Below are 22,695 nucleotides of genomic sequence, written 5' to 3'. Positions count from 1 at the left end.
GGTGAGGCCGTTGTTTGGGGGCCATACCGAAACAATTTTATACTTCAAGGATTGGAAAAGGAAAATCTTCTTAAATATCATATTTGAAACAATTTCGTCAATAAATGAAAATGTGGAAAAACCATCAAATATCGAATATCGAGAGGTACCATTATGTGGGGACTATACCGAAACGTGGTCCTATGCATACAATGTTTACGACAGACAGGCAGACAGACGGACCTAGTTAAAACTACTTATCTAATTTAAGCAAAGCCCAGTATAGACAATTAAAGTTCGGCAGGGCCGATCTTTGTATACCCTCCAGCATTTGGAACGAATTTAGCAATTTTCAAAAAATAAAATCCGTTAGAATTTCTGTTAAATCTTAAAAATACCGAATGTAGCCCTTATATTAGGGTCTTTACGACGACGTTGGCCTGCATATGCAACATTTGTCATAAGCCATTACAATATTACGGTGAATAATGTCGTTAAAATCATCAAAGTACCGAATATCGGGAGGTACCGTTATATGGGGGCTACAGGAAGACGTGAACTTGCGCAAACACTTTTCTGTCATAGGCTGTAGTATCCATTAAGAACTCCAAACACCAAATTTTAAACAATTCGGTTGAAATATGTCGCTAAAATCATAAAAATACCGAATATTGGGAGGTACCGTTATATGGGGGCTACACGAAGCCGTGAACCTGCATTGACAATTTTCTGTCTTAGGATATACTTTCCATTACAAACTTCAAATATCAAATTTGAAACATTTCCGGTGAATAATGTCGCTTAAATCCGGTGAATAATGTCGCTTAAAACACCAAAATACCGATAAAAGGGATGTACCATTATATGGGGGCTATACCAAAACGTGTACCTATATGACCCATTTTCAATACCAAAAGTCCTGCAGACATAATACACAATTGAGTAAAATTTTAACTTTAACTTTCGTTCGGAAGTTAGAGTGATTTCCACAGACGGATAGACGGACGGACATCCCTAAATCGACACAAAATTTTATGCTGATCAAGAATATATATGGTGTCTAAAATGTATATTTCGAGGTGTTACAAACGGAATGACAAACTTAATATACCCTCCATACTATGGTGGAGGGTATAAAAATAGACGAAATTGGTCAAAATTAAGTCTTAAGTTTTTTTGAAATTTTTTCCAGTGGTAGATATTTTTACCTTCATTCCGGCAAACTACTTTTTTTGGGGTCGGACCCGGGACCCCAGATTTTTGACCCGAAAGACCGGGTTCAAGACACCTTGTTAATAGGCATTTTCACAAACTTTCAAACTATACCTATATTGGTAAGTGGGTTATATCGGGTAAGTGGATCCTAGTCTAGCCCGGGTCTTAAACTATAGTTTCCCGAAACCAGGGTAAAAACACCTACCTCTGGATTTTTTTTTTTTTCGAAAAAATGGAAGATTTTTTAGTAAACTATAGTTGTTTCCACTTAAACGAACCCCATAACTTTTTGAAATATTTACTGTACAAAGGTATTTAATATATATATAGACTATATTTATATTGCACATATATATATTACACTATAGAGCGTTTCCTTTCAGAAAACAAATTATTTGAAGCGCCTTAAAGTATGTTATAAAAATGATTAACAGAAATTTAGAAAATGTAGCATTACATAGTATTGTTACAGTTTTTTTTTTAAATAAATACTGTTTTATTCAAAGATTTAGATCGTATCTTATATAAACATTTCATGTAAATAAGCGCATATATATTTTTAAAAAATGTGCTATATGAGAAAAACTATTTTAATCAAAAATGGAAACAGCCTTTATATCATGTAAAAAATTATCGATAAAATGGGGAGCCAGGATATTATTAACAATATTCGTACATTTTGTGCGATGCAGCGAGAAGTTTGCTGCTTTGCTGTCAGCGAACTCCAATTTGCAAACATCTGCCAAATGATTCACGGCCCGAAATGACGAATGTACAGCAACATAAAGTGAATATCTTCCTTGAGACCTTTCTCCTTGGGTCTTTCTCCCAAGCCGTTCAATATTTTGTAAAAATCAAAATAAACATTTATGTTTATTCTGTAAACTCTTACAACAAAGCAGCCATGTATGAACTTAATTATTTTTCTCGTTAATTTTACTTTTCCTTCAATTGGTCCATAATTCACAAAATTCTTCCTTTTATTTTTGTTTATTAAAAAAGAGTTACATGAACAAAAGAACAAAAGAACTTCAATGACAGGAATGAAAGACACGTAAAGAATTTGCAGTAAAAATGTAAAACATAGCCACATTGTAAAAACTAAAACCCGCTAAAAGCACCAACAGAAAATATGAAAAGCGTACGTACAGTGCTTTTTTTTTTCGTTTCGCGCTATGCCCACAATTTTGGCGTTTTGGGGGGTCTAAAAAGCACCATAAATAGCGCGAAAAGCACTAAGTTGGCATCGCTGGATAAAACAGAGTCGAACACATGGCCTAACAGTGTTGTCAATTTCTTTTAATGGCTGAGGTGTTTTTGCTTGCGGTGCACAGTGGATGTGTGGTTTTTGTTTACAAATTATATATTTTAAATGAAATCGATATTTATAATTAAAACAAGCTAATGTGGCGTTTCCACTGCACTTGATTCGCTCTCTATTCGTTGTTTGACCCTTAACTATGAAAAAACTACTTAATTCTTCACACAAAATTTCCTGAGCGAACACTCATATTTGTACGTTGTTCAATTCAAATCACTCTCAGAACAACGAAAAAATATGTCCCATCCCTAACAAATGAGAGCATTTATCGAAAAAATAAATTATGACATTTAAAATTAAAAATAGAAAAATTTAATGAAAATTTAAAAATTTTTGGGAAGACTGAAAATTATAAATGAAAACTACAATGTTGAATGGCGTATGTACATTCAAACGAAAGTAAATTTTGTTTTCTCTCTCATTCGAAGTACGCATTTGGTCCACGAGATGAAATTTCCACAGAAAACTGCAAACAAAAGAGGCAATATTTTCAAAATGTTTCTATTGGCAGAAAAAATGTTTGACAAGTGTCTCTCCAGTAGAATTTAAAAATGGAAAAACACAAAAATATGTTCAAAATGTCAAGATTTACACAAAAAGTTGAAAACGTGAATGAAAATTATAAAATTATTGATATAATACATATTTGGGAGAAAAACAATCATTTCTTTTATTCATATTAGTGAGAATTTAATGTATTTTAGTATAAATTCCCATTAAAATCAAGAAACAAAATTTTTGAAAAAAGGAATTATTTTACTATGAATTACGAATCGTGCCGTATGAACGGGTTAATTCGTGTACCTTATTCTGAGAGCGAACAACGTTGTTCGGTTTCCAATGGAAACATGCTATAAGGCTAGTATACTTTATCGATAATTTTTTACATGATATAAAGGCTGTTTCCATTTTTGATTAAAATAGTTTTTCTCATATAGCACATTTTTTAAAAATATATATGCGCTTATTTACATGAAATGTTTATATAAGATACGATCTAAATCTTTGAATAAAACAGTATTTATTTAAAAAAAAAAACTGTTTTTTTTGACAAATTTGGCATTTTGGTTAGAAAAAAATACATAGCGCTTTTTACGCTTTTTTAAGGAAAGTTTTTACGCCATTTACGCTTTTCTGGTTTTTAATTACGCTTTTAGCTCTCAAAATGTTGGCAACACTGGTTTTATCTATTCCCTCTCTCTCTTTTTCTGTCTCTCGTGCGCGCTTTCAAAACAGAGAAAAAGATACTTGCTCTCATCGTCATCATCATCATTATTATTAATGTTGTTGTTGGTGTTGTTGTTATTGTGTGGCTCATTCAAGAAAAAATACCACAAAAATTCAGTTTCATAGTATTTCTGTCAGTCAGTTGTCGACCGAAGAAGACATCGGCGAGCGATGTTGCCCAGTGTGCGTTGTTAGCCTCCTCATCCGAGTGAAAGTGGTGCGTTTTTCTTTCGAGACGGTGGTATACAACAAAACAATGCGAATGCGGTTTTAATTTTGTAGCTAAATTTTCATTTTGTGAAGAAAACCCAACTAAAATACCTTCGCTGACAAGAAAAATAAGCGAAAATTATGTAAAAATAAAATTGCAAACAAATTGTGATGATGAAGAAGAAAAGTAAATTGTGTTAAGTGGAAAATGAAATTTATGTGAAATTCCTTTTTTTGCTGCTCTGAAGGATGGTGATGATGAATACCTTTAATTTTTTTGCATATCTGTGCTAAGCTACCTCTCCGCCTTACTAAAGTCATTGCTGTTTTTACTCTTGAGCGTCTGTATCGGCCGTTCTTCTTCTTTTTGCATCAGACATGGGTAAAATGCCCTTAGTGGTGTAGTACGCGCTGCTGCTGCTGCTGACTGAAATTTGTGTACACACTCAAACACACACACTTTTCGACATACCTACATCGGTATCTGCGAATGTTTTGAAAGAGAATGAAGTTATTTTGTTTTTGCTGCCACTGCCGCCGCTGTTGTTGTTGTATTTAATTTACAATTTGAGCTGCTCTGTCCAATCAACCAAACAGCCAGCCAGCCAGTCAGTCAGCCAACCAATTCTATGTGGGAATGAAGTGTATCTGTGGTTCCTCGTGAGTGTCGGTGTGTGTGCGCGTGAAAAAAATTAATTGCAAAATAGAGAATAAAATCAAGCAAAAAAAATTAAATTAAGAAGCAAAAAATAGTTGTGAATTTGTGTCCAAAAAAGGAACCGAAATAAAGAGAATTATTCAAAAGAAGTTTGAAATTTTCCTTTAAAATTGAAGTTGAAAACGAAAATGTTGCCCAATGCCTGAAAAAGCACCACCCTCCTCCATATGTATTAAAATAATATTATTGGTAAATGTTTAAAAAGCAACAACAACACGAAGAAAAAAATACAAATTACAAAATTGCGGAAAATTTTGCAAGAGAAACCTCAATAATTTTCCACTGAATTGGATTTGTGTGTCATTAGTGAAAAACGGGTCTCCTCCAAACGTACCTTTTAGCCATCAAGTGTCGCCGCCGCCTTCGACACAACAAAGTTCAGCTATTCCACATTTCCCAAGCTATGTAGTGCAAGAATCCACCGCCCTTCCCCTGACCACTTGCTCCTCCGCGTCCTCCTCCTCATCGTCAAGCAAACCAAACCCAAAGAACCTTTTAAAGGGAACACAAAAAAAAAAAAAATAAGAAAAACAAATAAAATTTTTGTTGTACGCGCCGCTATATCGATCGGTGTGTGGTGGTGGCACATTACGCTTTGCTACGTCACCCAGAAGAAACTGCTTTGCCGTGGGGCTGCCAGCCAGCTGGGTCGTCCGACTGGAGGACCTCTTGAAACGTTAATCTGCCACAACAAACACTTGGCCCCCTTTTTTTTATTTTGCAAAGCAAAGCTAAACAAAAATAAAAACTCTGTGAAATGTTAAGAACAGTCCATTGTCTTTGCCATAGAAAACCAAGAAACCTCAACGGCAGCAACAACAACAAGAACACCAACAACAACGAGAAAAAGGACTACAACAATAAAATTGTCAACCTTGTTTCATCGTTTGATGGCAACAAGACTACCACAGCCCATGCTGCTGCTGCAACATCATTATCCTCATCCTCAGCATTGCCGTCAAGTGATGTTGGTATACACAACAACTTAAACAGAACAACAACAACAACAATAAAAACAAACAACAAGATATACAAAGCAAAACACACTTACGCTGGCGTAAGCTGTCGTTGTCGCTGTCACTGTCGCTCTACGAAATTGGGGCTCAATCGACGAAAGTTGTTCACAAGCAATGCCGGTAATTTTATCCGGCAGCAGCCCTCTACTAACTTCGGACTCCGATCCACATCTCAGCTGTAACAGACCCACAACAAACCTCGCCAAATTGGAAGTGCAGCAGCACCATCGGCACTGATACAAACGGAATTCAACACCACCTGCCTGCCTGTCTTCAAAAGCCGTTAAATCTCTACTCCTCCAGTTCTCTTCTGCTATTCCTACTCAACTTTAAGTACTTAAATTAATGTGCATCTAAGGTAAGTTCTGATCACAAATCCCTCCGCCCCCCAACTTCCCATAATTCGTAGGCCATAGGTACAGTTTGTGACACTACTTAAGGGGAGGATGAAAGAGTCAGAGGGGTGGGTGTTAGATTGCCGAGGAAACAGGAAAATGTTAATGCATAATTATTTCAAGCTTCCGTAAAGAGGAAGAAAATCCTCTACTATTTTTTTGTTTTTGTTGGTGCAAGAAAATGTGTACAACACAGAAGACAGCATCCCATGCGAGCGAGCAAGCAAACAACCACCGCAACTAGCGTGCTATAACCCCCCTACCCCCGCTCTCCAATGAACTCCAACAATCCCAAAAAGGTTAGGCCGCTCAATGGAACACAACCCCCAAATTAAGGCCCACATCCTCCTCCCCCCACTTCCCTGCATGGCTTGGCATGCTTTATGGCCAAAGCCAGAAAATGTCAATGGGCCACAGGCACACACACACATCATCATAATCTTCTCATTCTATTTCTTCTTCTTCGTGCTACACAATCCAACCGGGCACAATCAGATGCATGCAATATAAAATAAACACCGACTGAATGACTGCCTGACGATTGATGGAATGACCTTTTCTTTCTCTATCTCTTCCTCTTCTTCGCATATTGTTTGACTTTTTGAATAGAAGATATTTGTTTTATTTTTCCGTATTACAAAATTCTTTATTTTTTGTGGTGTGTGTAAGAAGGAAATAGCCGGTTTTTTTTGTCACCTTCCCCAAAATGTAAATTCCTCACCGGTGTGGTCCAAGTTCCAACCAAAAATAATAACAATAAAAGTGTTAATAACCACCATCAACCTGTTTATTTTCCATTTCGCCTTTATCTTGTTTTCGGTGACACACATTTGGCAGTGAGTGTGCGAACGTCTGGTGTCGGTTTTAATATAAACGCTTTACATTTATGTAATGGCTGTGAGGCTTTACAACCTGGTGTGACTTCAACTTAAAAAAAAAAAACCGGTAAGGAGGGAGAATCATATAAATGACACTAGGGATACGTAGTCTAAGACAAGAGTGGACTTTTCCAATTTTGCCTTTAACGAAAAAGAGGATTTTTCCATCTTTCGATTAGTCTCTACGCTCTGGTATGGTCCCCATATAACGGCACCTTTCTATATTCGGATTTTGATGAATTTTGCCACATTTTTTCTAAAAATTGGTATTTGTAAGCCATAATGGGTTCTAGTTTGTGTGGCGCAACATTGTATGTATAGGTCCACGTTTTGGTATAGCCCCCATATAACGTCACCTCCCGATATTCGGTATTTTGATGATTTTTGACACATTTTTTTCACGGATTTGTCTTAAAATTGGTATTTGTGGGTCATATTGGGTTCTAGCTCCGGTTTCGAAACATTGTATGTTAGGTCGACGTTTTGGTAAAGCCCCCATTTAAGAGTACCTGCCGATATTCGGTATTTTAATCATTTTTGCAAATTTTTTTTACGGATGTGTCCTGAAATTGGTATTTGTGGGTCATAATGGGTTCACAGGTCCACGTTTTCCTATAGAGCACATATAACGATACCCACCTATACTCGGTATTTTGATAATACTAGTCACATTTACCTACAAAATTGTTCGAATATGGTATTTAAGAAGATTTGGAAGATGGCAATCCTTGAAGTATAAAATTGTCTATAGAGGTTGTTCCCGTTTTGGTATGACCCCATATAACGGGCTCACTAACTTTGATAAGATTAATTGCATTATCCAAAATTCTTGCTGGTATATGAAGATTGAAGTGAAACACGCTTGAGTTCAGGTACTTTTATATAAAAATGTATACCTTACCCAAAGTAAAGTGTTGGGGTATATTTTGACAAGACTAGAATATTAAAACAAAATTATAAGTCGACCAACATTTTTAATCTCAAAATCGATTTAAAAAACTCGACTGTAAGATTTTTACCACAAGCAAAAATCCAAGAACGTATCTCAAAGTGATACTCTACCGAAGGGCGATTTCTACAGGTCTCCCTGATCCAACAGCTCCAAACACCGCATCTATATTTGTAAAAGAGGATTAGGCCAGTTTAAAATCATGCTAGAGTCATATGTAAAGAGATGAGATAACTGCATTTGTAAAAATACGAACTAAAATTGTATGAAATGGCTTAGGTGCACTAAATTTCGTGTTATGTTAGGGCAAGATTACACATGATGTAGGAGTCATATGTAAAAGTGTGTCTTCCATATTTTTCTGCAGCATTTTTAGTGGTATATTTTTAGATGCTCTTAAAAAAAAAAAATTACAAGGTTTCAGTCGGTTTTGCCGACAGGTGTAAATCCTCAGCTGACTTCTGTAAAGATTATTCAAATTGTTGACCCTCTATGGAGTAGGTTCAGAAGGAATGGTTCAATATTGTCCATTTAGTATCGGACCTAAATAAATATGATATAAATATTGCGACATGTTTTCGACTATATTGGTTACTTCCTTCACTCGACCGAAGTATTCCATTTTCATACTTTATCTAATACAAATAAATATAATGGCATTGGCAAAATTACAAAAAAAAAAATCGAACATTTATATCATCTCAGGTTTCTGCTTGAGAGAAATATTTAGATACAGCAAGTTGTGAAGAATAGCTGACTTGTTTCGCAAGTAACGACAGATAAAAGTATTGAAAATTGTGACCCTTTTTGTGTGAGACATCAAAAGTATATATTTCATTTGAAGAGAGTTGGACGCTTTCTTTGAACGTTTTGTTTTTCAAAGTCTTGAACCCTATATGGGGGAGGTATCAGAAGTAATGGTCCGATCTCTACCTTCTGATTAACAGATCTTGTGTAGATGGAAATATTGAGAGGTACCAAGTCTGAATGGAATCGGATGTTCATTTCGAGTTTTATGAGCTTCATGGATATTCAATATTTTTGTTGGGGAGGTACCAGAAGAAGTGGACCAATCATCTTCACACCAGACCTTGGGTCAATAACAATATTGTGATGTGTGTAATTTCAAGACAATCAGACCCTTACACCTTATTTTATAAGTGTTATAACTATTCAAAATTGTCACCCTTTGTGGGGGAAATACTTCGTGGAGTAGACCGATAATGTCCATTTTCGCACCTGACCCAGCACTGATGCAAATATTAAGATTTCCAAAGATGGAGAAAATATCGGTTTGTCCTTTTTCTTTCTGTGCAGTAAATTATTTTCTTTGAAAATGTCGACATTTTGTGGGGGAGGTACCAGAAGGAGTGGACCGATATTGCCCATCTGCGAACTCGATCTACGTTTGGCAATAATATTACGATATTCACAGTTTGAACCAAGTCGGATACTCCCTTCGGGAGTTATTATGCGCCCCAGACAGACAGACGGACGGACATCTCTAGATCGACTCCAAATGTCCTGAAACGCTTTTGGTCCAAAGAAATCTAGGGTTTAAAACCGTTATTTCGATGATATTTTGGTAATAAAAAAGTCATTCCGTTTGCAATTTCTCGAAATGCTCATGTCAGACTCAACAAAGTATATATATTCTTGATCTGCGTAAAATTCGATATAACGATGTGCGTCTGTCTGTTGTAATCATGGTATCTTTCGAACGAACTGAGATAGGTGGCTAACATTTTCCACATGTGTGTATTTTGCCAGTAGGCAGGTTAACCGGAATTGTTTCAGATTTCGCATTTGAAGTGTCTATGCAGGTCTACGTCTTTGTATAGCCCCCATAGTGATATTCGGTGTAAGATATCAGGTACAGAAATATCCTTGCCCAATTTTGTCGAGATCGGCTCATAATTAGATACCAATCATGTTACCTTTGTCTAATAATCTTGAATATTGGATCATACGATCAAGTTCCGTCTGATATAAAATCTATTAATTTTAGACCAAATTGATTCAGATATAGTTCTGGCTCCCATTTATACATATTAAATCCGATTTGATACTTAAACCTTCTCAAGATCATAATATGCTCTCTATAGCAATGATATTTGTTACAGCAGAAAAAGTAATTCCTTCAAATTTGAAGGAAATTAATTAATATTAAAATATGGACAGGTAATACGTTAAGCTCAAACATTGAGAACGTTTGATTAATATACTCGACACCTGCTCCATTGATAGTGAAAAAGGTCATACAAGGCATCCAGCATTTGGAAAAATAAATTGATATTCTATGTAACTATCTTCCTGATTGGAAATTTATGCGATCATATCATGTCATAATTTTTGTTAATTAGGAAGTCATAGTTCTGACATGCCGTGTAAAACAGACGTTTCTGTTCCCACACACTGGCAGCAGCGCATAATTTAATAATGAAGTCTTATCGAAAACATAACAAACATATCGGAAATTAATAAACAATTCAGAGCATGACCAGGCGACACACATACCCCACCTCATACCACCCACACCACACCCCGCCATTCTAAACAAAAGCATTTCATTGTTAATCGTTTCATGTTGTTCGATTTGTTGTGTGTCCGGGAGTAACATTTGAATTTACACGTCAAAATGGAATACTTCTGGAACGAGTTGAACAGAGTCACAACGACTCAGCAGTATTTTGACAGTCGATCCATAAATCAGATACACAAAGTATCTGCTTATACGATACATCCAACGGCAGCAGCAGCAGCCGCATTTATTTTGATTGGCACCATCACCGTTTTTTTTTTATTAATTTATTATTTTTTATTAATGTTTTTTTTTCGCTGTTTAACTGGTATTTGTAAATATTCTAGAACAAGACTGCATATGGAAATTCACAGTTTTGTGTAGTTCCACGTAGATTCAAAACGAGTTTTTTATTGATTTGCTCATTGGAGCTTCTTCGATGTTTCGGTGACTAATTTTAATAATTACGGTATAACTTTTGTGCAGTCATAGAGGGCAAAGAGCAGAAATGCGGACCAAACAAGCCCAACATCAGTTAAGATGTTCCTATAGCTGCTATGTCCCCCCAAAGCCGTAATATGTGCTCCATACATCCATGGTACAATAAAATTTACAATTTTTTCTAAGTGTGCCCGATTACTGCCAATTTTGTGTATCTATTTATTATCTTAAAGCTATTCGAAGATTTTAAAAATGAGGAAAAATATTAAATACATGAACTTGTTGCATGCAAATTTGGAGAAATCGGACATAGCCTCAGGACTGCATTTCTGTAGTTTCACGAAACTGTTTTAGCTCCTATTGTAACATGCATACATCGGTATTCGGTAAATAATATCCGTCCGTCGGTTTTAATCCCGCTACAGTCAAAACGGATTAAGATATGAAGCTAAAATTTTGCACGGATCAGTCTTTTTTGTCTGCAGGTAGGTCAAGTTTAAAGATGGTCCACGTTCCACGATATCGTATAGCGCGCATATAACGGTACCCCCCGATATTCGGTATATTGATGATTTAACCAAAATTGTCAATGGAATTGCCTGAAATTCTACACAAGGAGTTTCTTGTTTGTACTTTATTTCCTGGAAGAGAATTGCCCATATAGGTCAACGATATTGAATAGCCCCATATAACGGTATCCCCATATTCGCTATTTTTGATGATTTTAAAGACATTTTTACCGGAATTGTTTCAAATTTCGTATTTAATGTTCGTAATGGGTTCTACAGCCTAAGACAAAAAATTGCGTATGATATTCGGTATTTTAATGATTTTAGCCATATTTTTCAATGGAATTGTCTGAAAATCCACACAAGGAGTTCCTTCTGAGTACTTTACCCTCTGGAAGAGAATTGTGTATATAGGTCACAATATCGTGTAGCCCCCATACGGTACACCCAAAATATTCGCCATATAACGGTTTTCCCTTGAGCGGTATTTTTCGATGACATTTTTTGGAAAATGTAAAATGGAGGAGGGTGTTAAAAGTTCGGTCCGGCCGAACTTATCTGCTTTTTTACTTCTTTAGTTTGGCCCTCACACAGTTGATGTAAATGGTGCGCACTAATTATGCTACGTTTGCTACATTATACTAAATTTCCCAACCAAAACCTATATTTTTTACGGATAGCTACGCTAAAGATGCGTAATGGTGTGGGGTATTGTATAGCTCTTACAGCACATTAAAGAAAAATGTTTAGAAATTGATAGGGGTTTCAAAATGGCTAATATCGATTTACTTGTGATGTTTGTCACTCTGCACTTCTTTGACGTAATTCCAATCATGTCACCCTATTGAAAAAAGTCGTGATATATTACCCCTATGACTGCATGTATGTTATTGTAAAAATTCTGCCTCTTCATACAATTTTATATCATATGCGATGCAACATACCATTGTGGTGCGAAATATGGGTCCACTGCACAGTGGCCCAACCTGTATGGGAAGATGCAAAAAAATGTTTCTATTCAACTAATCGATCTGATTTTATAGCTTCAAAATAAGTAAAAAAAATATCAAAAAATTGTGAAGTTTGGTCCACGTTTCAGCATAGTATAGTATAGCTCTCATAGAACTATACCCCCGATTTTAATTGTTTTAAGTGTTTTACCATATTATTTTAATTGATATTGGGACCAAATGGACATGGAAATAATTTTCAATATTGGACATGTTTTTTATATAGACCCATATAACCATACACCACAATTTAACGGATTTTCCAAATTAAAAAAAAGGAATTTTGATGCAATTTGTCATTTTGGGTCCAGTACAATATATATCTTTTTGCAAATAATTATCGAAAAACAAAATAACTCCCACTGTTTGACATATGAAGGGCTCACAGCTATACCGAACTAAGTCATAAAAACATAATTCGAAGATATTTAGAGGTAAAGTAAATGCACTGCCATTAATTTCTGGAAGGAATATTTTAGTCTACCAAAAGAAAATGTAAAAGACTATATTCAAAATTAACTAATGATATTAATTTAAAATAAAAATAATTTAAATATATTACTAAAAAAATATTCAAAAACAAAAAAACCTACTTTGGTTCATTATTACTCTGAATAAAATTTGAAGGTTTCACAGCTAAAGAGAACCAAGTCAAAAAAATAAAATAAGGTGTTCGTTATATGACTAAATATAGTTCACTTCAGCGATTAATTTCCCACTAGTTTCGGAGTTTTATTTTGAGTCATGTTTTGCTTTAGCGGCTGGCAGCTGCGTGTACATCTGTTGTAATTGACAACCATTGTGATTTTTAGGAAAATAAAATAAATTCATTTAAAAAAAAAAATAATAAATTAATGTTAACAAGGACAAAGGAAAATTTAAGGTTTCAACTATGGTAGAAAAAGATGGTAAAGTCATGCAATTATATGTTTACATTTTTATACCCTGCACCATAGTATGGAGGGTATATTAAGTTTGTCATTCCGTTTGTAACACCTCGAAATATACATTTTAGACCCCACAAAGTATATATATTCTTGATCAGCATAACAGTCTATCCGTCTGTCCGTCTGTGGAAATCACTCTAGCTTCCGAACGAAATGAAGTAAGTTGATAAAAATTTACTCAAATGCGTATTATGACTGTAGGACTTTTGGTATTGAAAATGCGCCATGTAGGTCCACGTCTCCGTATAGCCCCCATATAACGGTGTCCCCCGATATTCGGTGTTTTGATGAATTTAGCGATATTACTTACCGGAACTATTTCAAATTAAGTATTTGAAGTTCGTAATGAATACTACAGCCTATGACAGAAAATTGTATGTGCAGCTCCACGTTTTCATATAGACCCTAATATACGGCTTCATTCGGTATTTTTAAGATTTTAACTGAATTTTTAATAGATTTAAATTTTTTGAAAATTGCAAAATTTGTACCAAATGGTGGAGGGTATTCAAAGTTCGGCCCGAACTTACAGCTTTTTTACTTGTTTCTTTTTTTCAACGTTGCAGGGAAAGTTGACAGGGTAAATTACAGAAAATGCAGAGATGGATATGCTTATATGAAATGACTTTACCTTCCTTATTTTACCATGGTTTCAACAAATATTTACACATAAAAAATTCGTCATTTCCGTTTTCATCATTTTTGGGGCTGGCAAATATTCCTCATTTTCATTACTGGAAAAATCACTAGTGCTGCTATTATTATATCCATTTATAGAAAACACTGATTTTTTTTTTAATATTGCTGAAAACTGAACGACAATAAACACGTTCTCACTAATAGTACTGATTCAACGTGAAACACACTGACTTGGTTCATTTTTGCTTTGAAAAAAGTCGAAATTGTCAGTCGTTGACTTAGGTTTTTTACCGTTATCTTTGGAACGAAACACTTTTTGACATTGTGCTTTATAGAGTAAACAGAGTTTCCATATACCGGGACATTGGCACTAATTTCGGCATTTTTTATTTTTCATGACTTGGTTCGGTATAGCAGTGAGCCCTCCATATGGTCCTTATAAAGGTACCTCCATATTTACCACATTTTAAAGGTTAAAGTGACATTAATCAAGGTAACAAGTAAAAAAGTTGTAAGTTCAGCCCGGCCGAACCTCTTCCACCATTTGCTACAAATTTGGCAATTTTGAGGAAAAAATTCGTTAAAAATTCTATTAAAATCTTAAAAATACCGAAAGTAGCCGTATACCTGCATAGGCATTTTTTTCATAAGCTTTTACAATATTCAAATGCGAGACTTGAAAAAAATTTGTTTAGGGAGGTACCATGGCGGTTATAAAACGTGGACCTGCACAGACAATTTTTTGCCATAGGCTTTAGTATCCATTACGAATTTCAAATACAAAATTTCAAATAATTCCGGTAAATAATGCCGCTAACATCATCAAAATACTATACGAACACGTGGACCTGCACAGACAATTTTCTGTCATAGGCTTTAGTATTCATTACAAGCTTCAAATACCAAATTTGAAATAGTTCCGGTAAATAATGTCTCTAAAATCATCAAAATACCCAATATCACGAGATACCGTTATATGGGGGCTATACGAAGACGTGGACCTACATGGCCCATTTTCAATACCAAAAGTCCTGCAGACATTACACACATTCAAGTAAATATCTATTAACTTACTTCATTTCGTTCGGAAGCTAGAGTGATTTTCAAAGACGGAGAGACGACGAGACCGACATAGAATTTTATGCTGTTCAAGAACATATATACTTCGTGGGGTCTAAAATGTATATTTCGAGGTGTTATGACAAACTAAATATACCTTCCATACTATGGTGGAGGGTATAAAAAGTATTAGTCGATTTTGCCGACAGACGTATACCCTCAGCCAATGTTTGATTATTTAAATATATTTTGACTTCTGTCGTGATTATTCAAACGGTTGACCCTCTATGGAGTAGGTTCCGAAGGATTGGGCCAATATTGTCCATTTTCATTTCGTATCGGACCTGAATAAATATTGCGACGTCCCATGTTTGGACTATATCGAAGTAGTCGATATTCACTTCATATGAGATATGTGATATTTTTTAGAAAATGTTAAAATTTGCGTGAAGTACCAGATAAAGTCGACGAAGAACTATATCTGGTACATCAATCCTACAGATAAAAATGTTGGTATGGGCAAAAATACAAAAAAATCGAACATTTATATCCAATTTTATGCGAAATCATAATTTCCAAGTTCATCTCAGGTTTCCGGTTGAGAGACATATTTAGTTGTAAAGAATAGCTGAATTGTTTCACAAGTATTGAAAGTATTGAAAATTGTGACCCTTTGTGGATGAGGTACCAGAAGGGGTTCGCAGATATATATCACAACACAACAGGTCCTGCGTTAGCAAAAATATTTGTGTGATGTGTGAAATTTGAAGAGAGTTGGATGCTTATTTCGCTTTTTTTGAGCGTTTTGTTTTTCGAAATCTTGAACCCTATGTGGGGGAGGTATCACAAGAAATGTTCCGATTTCTACCATCTATATAACAGATCTTGTGTGAATGTAAAATATTGATATGTACTAAGTCTGAATGGAATCGGATGTTACTTTCGCGTTTTTGAACTTCATGGTTATTCAAAATGTTGACCTTTTGACCCCATTTTTATAACAGATCTTGTGTTGATGAAAATATTGAGATGTGCCAGGTCTGAATGGAATCGGATGTTAATTTCGTGTTTTATGAACTTCATGAGCTTGCAAATTTTGACCCTTTGTGGGGGAGGTACTAGAAAAAGTACACCAGACCGTGGGTTAATCAAAAAAAGGGATGTGTGTAATTTGAAGACAGTCGGACATTTACATCACATTTTATAAGAATTATAATTATTTAAAATTTTGATTCTTTGTGGGGGAGGTACTTTATGAATTGGACTTTTTGCCGTATCAAATGATCTATACCCTCTCTAGCCATATGCCTGAGTGCATAAAAAATTCATCGTGATTGTGGACAACGTGGTCCAATTTCTGATAACCCATAAAAAGTGGAGACCATTTCAGTGTTTTGATATTGATGACCGAGCATTTTTTTGAATGGTCATCTGGGTTAAATGCTTTATTGTAACAATCAATTGCGTTTGGTTATAGTCTGCTGCCAAGGTCATGATAAAAATCACACAAAGTTCATTACTTTCACGGCAGCATGATTTTTGAGACGTTATTTTTTGACATGATACCCAGTGTTTTTTCTTTTAAATGAATCCGAAGAATTTTAAATAATTTTAAATGTCTTACTGTGTTGTGTTCTTAAAAATTTGAAAAAATAAAAATTAAAACATCTCCTTGTGTCCATCCGCATAAATAATTTCTCTTTGCATACAATCCTATATTTAGGTGTGGTCGCAATTTCGGAAAGCAATTAAAAATACACGGCTCATATTTAAAATCCACAATCAAATCTAGCCTTGAAAACAGCTATGTCATCACCATAAGCGTAATCTCAGATGAATCATGCGTTCGATATCGGTAGGAATAAATAAATATGAAACATTTTGCAATTCTGAAATGCGATTTACATATCGATAGAAAAAACAATACTTTCGTTATCGTCCAACAAAGGGAAGATATTTTTAATTGTTTCTTTAGATCGGAGGAGTAGTCAGTCATATTTAAAAAGCTTGTGCAAAGATAGCTTATGGATATCTTGAAAACTAGTTCAGAGGGGGCCAGTTAGTTTCTCACACGTACCCAGGATTAATACGGATTCGGCGTTGGTAATGTTACTAAAAACATTATATAATCATAGCCAGGAAAGCAATTTCTTTTAAAGCCTGCTCTTACACTCCGATGAGTTTTTGCGATGTCCTTTCTTTCTCTTGTTTTAAACATACATTGTTCCAAACCTCTGATCACTCCTCTGCAGAGGATAATGCAATATCTTTAAGCAGTTTGGTAGAACCACTACCGCGATCAATCATTGCATAGCGGAGTACATCTTTATAGCTTTCTGTCCACCATAGCAGAAGATGTCTGCTTGTTTACACATCGCGACTTTTTATAAGATTTCGCGATCGGGTTCACCTTTTCCCGCTGATTGTGTTGTCTCCTTCCCTAGGGCTCATGGGACAGTATCTTAAGCGTTGTGTTTGTCTTCGTCTCCTTTGCGTAGTACTTGACTTGATTACATTGAAATGGGTAACACAGTTCAGAATATGTGATCCTCTTCGTAGTTTCCATCAAATTATAGGGTAGTTTATGGACTTCTCAGGAACAATCGGTTCATGGTAATCTTATGTTTGGATTCCCTAACTAGCTAAGAATTACAATAGTTCCAATCAGATAATTATAAAGACACCCAAAGGCAGCGAAGTATGTCCATCAGTTTCCCCTTGACACGTGTCTGCTAGTAAGGAGTCTGCCAGCTTTCTTCAAAATAAATGTTCCTTCTCTACTTAAAAATGTGTCTAGTTATGCCCTCAGTCATATAGAGAGGGACATATGGCTATAGATACGACCAACATAATCGAAATAATGGTTTTAGACCCTAGGACTCTTTGGACCAAATCCGTTTCAGGACTTTTGAAGTCTGTCTGGCGCTAGAGAGGGCCATATGGCTAGAGATACGGCCAAAATCATCGAAATAATGGTTTTAGACCCTAGGACTCTTTGGAACAAATCCATTTCAGGACTTTTGAAGTCTGTCTGGTGCGCATGATAAAGAAGGAAGTATCCACTTTGGTCCAAACTTGGTACATCGTAATATTATAATCAAACTTAGATCGAGTTCGGAGATGGACAATATCGGTCCAATCCCTCTGGTACCTCCACCACAAAAGGGTCAACATTTTCAAAAAAATATTATACTGCACAGAAAGAGAAAGGATACTCCGATTTTGCAAATCCTAATATTTTCATCAGTGCTAGGTCAGGTGCGAAATGGACAATATCGGTCCAGTCCATCAAGTACCTTCCCACAAAGGGTCAAAATTGTGAAGAATTATAACTTATAAAATGTACATCACATTTTATAAGTTATAATTCGAGATATGTTATAAAAATGGTCGGATCGGAACATTTCTTCTAGGTTTCTAGGATTCAAGGTTTTGAAAAACAAAACGCTCAAAGAAAGCAAAATACGCATCCAACTCTTTTCAAATTTCACACATACAAACATTTTTTTCTAACACAAGATCTGTTATTAATTTTTTTTTGGCATTGATACTTTTTAATCCACCCGTATATATAGTAAGGGAATTCGTAGCGTTTGAAACTGGGTACAAAATTTTCCTCCAAACATAAAATTATTGAAATGTATAAGATGGTCTGCATTGTCGTTTTATTTCAATGCAATTCAATGAATGTTTTAATTAGTACTAATTTCAGAGCGACGGATCATAACATTGCCTAGATGGCTGTATGATATCTATGTCGCTTGTTAGAAGCAAAAACAAACACACCCGCAATTGTGAAACAACTAATGTCTATTGACTATGTTTAACCAATAGAAAACCCGTAACCTTGCATCAACCCTCGCTTTCATCAGATTTGTAAAACGCACGCGGGTATTATCAGCTACTACTGAACAAGATATAGAATCGTCGGGAACATATATAAATCAAATAATCCAAGTTTAAGAATTAGTTACCGATCATATATTTCTTCGGAGTGGTTTTCTCTTTATAACTGTCTCATAGTAAACGTAAACTTGTTACAAAGAAAAGTGACATAAAAGAGTCAGAAGTGAAACCGAACCATAGTACTATTAATTCAAGGTAACGCCCTTTTAAATATATAGATCGAGCTCTGTATCCCTGTAAATTAACTTGTCAAATTTAAATTGATTTAAAAATCTAATTTGTCTAAATACGGGGTGAGATAAAAACAAGTTAAAAAGCAACAAGTTCGGCCGGGCCGAACTTTGAATACCCTCCACCATTTGGAACGAATTTGGAAGTTTTCAAAAAATAAAATCCATAAAAAAATCTGTTACAATTTTAAAAATACCGAAGATAGTAATTATTTTGGGTTGTATACGACGTGGACCTACATAGGCATTGTTTGTCATAAGCCATTGCTATATTCAAATTCGAAACTTGAAATAAACGGTCAATAATGTAGCTAAAATCATCAAAAAATTGTATATAGGGAGGTACCGTTATATCGGAGCTGTGCGTTGACCTGGACCAGCATTGACAATTTTCTGTCACAGGCTGTAGCATCCCTTACGAATTTTAAATACAACATCTCAAACAATTTCGGTGAGTATTGTACCTAAAATCGTCAAAATACCGAATATAGGGAGGTACTGATATATGGGCCCTATACGAAGACCTGGACCTGCATAGACAAGTTTCTGTCACAGACTGTAGTTCCCATTACGAACTCTAAATACGTAATTTGAAATTACTCCGGTGAATAATGACGCTAAAATCATCAAAATACCGAATATTGGCAGGTACCGCTATGTGGGGGCTATACGAAGGCGTGGACCCACGTTGTCAATTTTCTGTCTTAGGCTGTAGTATCCATTTCGAACTTCAAATACTAAATTTGAAACAATTCCGTTGAATAATATCGCTATAATCATCAAAATACCGAATATCGGGAGGTACCGTTATATGGGGGCTATATGAATACGTGGACCTACATGGGCCATTTACGAACTTAAACTGCCTACTGGAAAAATAAACACGTGTGCAAACTTTTAGCCTTCTATCTCAATTCGTTCGAAAGATAGCGTGATTACAACAGACACACGGACAGACAGACGGACATGGCTAAATCGACTTAGAATTTTACGCTGATCAAGAATATATATACTTTGTTGGGTCTGACATGAGTATTTCGAGGAGTTACAAACGGAATGACAATGTTAATATACCCTCCATAGTATGGCCATAATATTTACTTTTTTTAAATTTTATTGAATGAAAGCTAAAAATGTCGGAATTAGCATCAAATTTTAGAATAAGTTTAGATTTGTTCGAATTGGCCACCTTTGACACGAATTATGGGCTTCAAACGGCCTATGGAACCGTCACACGCTGCCCGAATGTTGCTCTGCGGTATTTTGGCCCATTCCCGGCGAAGCGTTTGCTTGTGGTGATCGACACTTTGGTATTTTTTAGTGCCAAGCTTGCTTTCCAAAATACTCCAGACACAATATTCCAACGGATTGGAAAACAACAAATGTTTTCTCATCGGAGCAAACCCAATTGGGCAGTTCACCATTTTCGGCCAAGCGAAGCAACTTTTTAGCTCTTTTGAGTCTATTTTATTTCTGTTGCGGTGTAAGTTCTTGCACTTTTTGGAATAACGGCTTTATCCTGAACTCATTTTTCAATATATGCCGAATGGAATATTGCGATATGTTCAGCTCACGAGCCATTTTTCGGCCACTGCGACGCGGGTCGATCGATCATGTTGCTTCTTTACTTTCCGAACCATTTCTGCTGATGTTGCTGTTTTCTTCCGTCCACTTCCGTGACCAGTATCACGGTAACGAGCGATAGTACGAGACACAAAAGATTTATTCACATTTATATGCTGGAGTGCTCTAACGATAGACACTTGTGGTTTTCCAGCCAAATATAAAGAAATCACACTATCACGCTTGAGTTCCATTACGAATAACTTTTTTCTGGAAAATTCTCACCAAAATGCTTTTCTACGCTTGTAAAATATAAAAACTGTTACTGGAATAATTTTAACAGCTGTCAGACAAGTGGCTTAGAAATGACAAAGATGATAAAGATGGTTGCAGTTTTTTCATCTCACCCTGTACAACTATTCCAAAAAGCTGGACATGCATTGAACATTTGTTCGAGAAAATGTTTTCTTCCAATTAAGATTTAAAAACATGTGAAATTGCCATACAACAGGACCTTCAAAACACCTAAAATCGGTCTCAGGAATTTTATGTGTCATTGGCCGTTTGAAGGCCATAATTCGCGCCAAAGGTGACCAATTCGAACAAATCTAAACTTATTCTAAAATTTGATTTTTGCTTTCATTCACTAAAATTAAGAAAAATGTCAAAATTATGGCGTTGGACTTTGTTGCAGTTTTGCACTTCCAACCAATTTGGTTATTTTGAGATTATAAAGTGTAAAAGACTATATTGCAAACATGTTCAGTATTTCAATGGTTTTAGGAAATCTGTCATATTCCAATTTTTACAAAGCTTTAAACCCCATTAAACCTTTTATTAATTTTTATTTAAATTTTCATATAATTTCTTATTTAATATTTCTATTTTATGTTTTCAGATGCCTGGTCTTGTCGTTTTTCGAAGGCGTTGGTCAGTTGGCTCTGATGATTTGGTGGTGCCTGGTGCATTCCTCCTAACTATTCATCTAATTTGGTAAGTCAGCCCAGACTAAAATATTCTCTTGACAACAACAAGGTTAACGAGTAACGTTTTTTTTCTCTCTCTCTCTCTCCCTCTTCTAGTTTAATTACTGTTATTGCGTCGCTCTGCACTTTTGAATATGACACCAGCATTTTCGATGTCAAGCTACTTTTTTATCATCAAATAGGCTATGCAATTATTTTAGGTGGTAAGTATTTGAGAGAATTTAGAAAATAAATATTCATATGCACATTCTAAGTTTGGATAAATTCATTGTAAAATTATTTCAATATGGCCTCGTTTCAAATAAGGGTTTCAATCCTGGAATTTTCAGTAATTAAGTAAACATTGAAAACATCTCTGATTTAGAGATATTCAATGGATTTATGAATATACATTTCGACAATGATATTCTGTCAAAGGTGCAATTTTGAAAACAAAATTGTAAACATATTATTTTACACCGGATTATCTTGATAATTCCACCATTTACCTTCTTTCAAGCTTTATAATCCAAGCGAAAGTAAAAATAATTAAAACTAGATAATTTACTTTACGACTACCGACTGTAATTATTTTTGTACTTTAACTGAAGTACAATGCATGTGACTAGCCACGATTTGAAGTTGGCAACAACATAATTGCGATTAGAAAGCATATTTGCAAACAAACAAAAAAAAAAAAAAAACGCACTACTTCAACTTTCTTCATTCGCTTTGCTTTTCAGGGCGTGATAACACGCTACGCAACAACATAATTGCGATTAGAAAGCATATTTGCAAACAAACAAAAAAAAAAAAAAAACGCACTACTTCAACTTTCTTCATTCGCTTTGCTTTTCAGGGCGTGATAACACGCTACGCCCCGTATCTCATAAATCAACCTACCTACCCCATTCCCGCTATTTATTTTTAACACTCTAAAGTGTTTGTATTTTGATTTCTGTTGTCCAAATATTTCACTTTTATTTAGAATGGCCAA

The 22,695-nt window shown here is 35.3% G+C and overlaps 1 protein-coding gene across 2 annotated transcripts in view; it reads left to right on the top strand.

Moving 5' to 3' along the window:
* The first annotated feature begins 3,856 nt into the window (after window positions 1-3,856).
* The window catches only part of LOC101889429 (diacylglycerol lipase-alpha), a 40,716-nt gene continuing 21,877 nt past the window's right edge, over window positions 3,857-22,695 (top strand). Inside the window, exons 1-3 of one of the 2 annotated variants that reach the window (XM_059121674.1) lie at window positions 3,857-6,044; window positions 21,632-21,726; window positions 21,816-21,922. In XM_059121674.1, coding sequence (XP_058977657.1) covers window positions 21,632-21,726; window positions 21,816-21,922 — 202 coding nt within the window. In that variant the 5' untranslated portion in view covers window positions 3,857-6,044. The remainder of the gene's footprint in view (window positions 6,045-21,631; window positions 21,727-21,815; window positions 21,923-22,695) is intronic. The other variant, XM_059121673.1, reaches the window with a different exon arrangement.

This window comes from Musca domestica, unplaced genomic scaffold (assembly GCF_030504385.1).
Source record: "Musca domestica strain aabys unplaced genomic scaffold, Musca_domestica.polishedcontigs.V.1.1 2, whole genome shotgun sequence".
Lineage (NCBI taxonomy): Eukaryota > Metazoa > Arthropoda > Insecta > Diptera > Muscidae > Musca > Musca domestica.
Note: the sequence above shows the minus strand (reverse complement) of the source record. Positions and strands in the feature narration are given on the sequence as shown.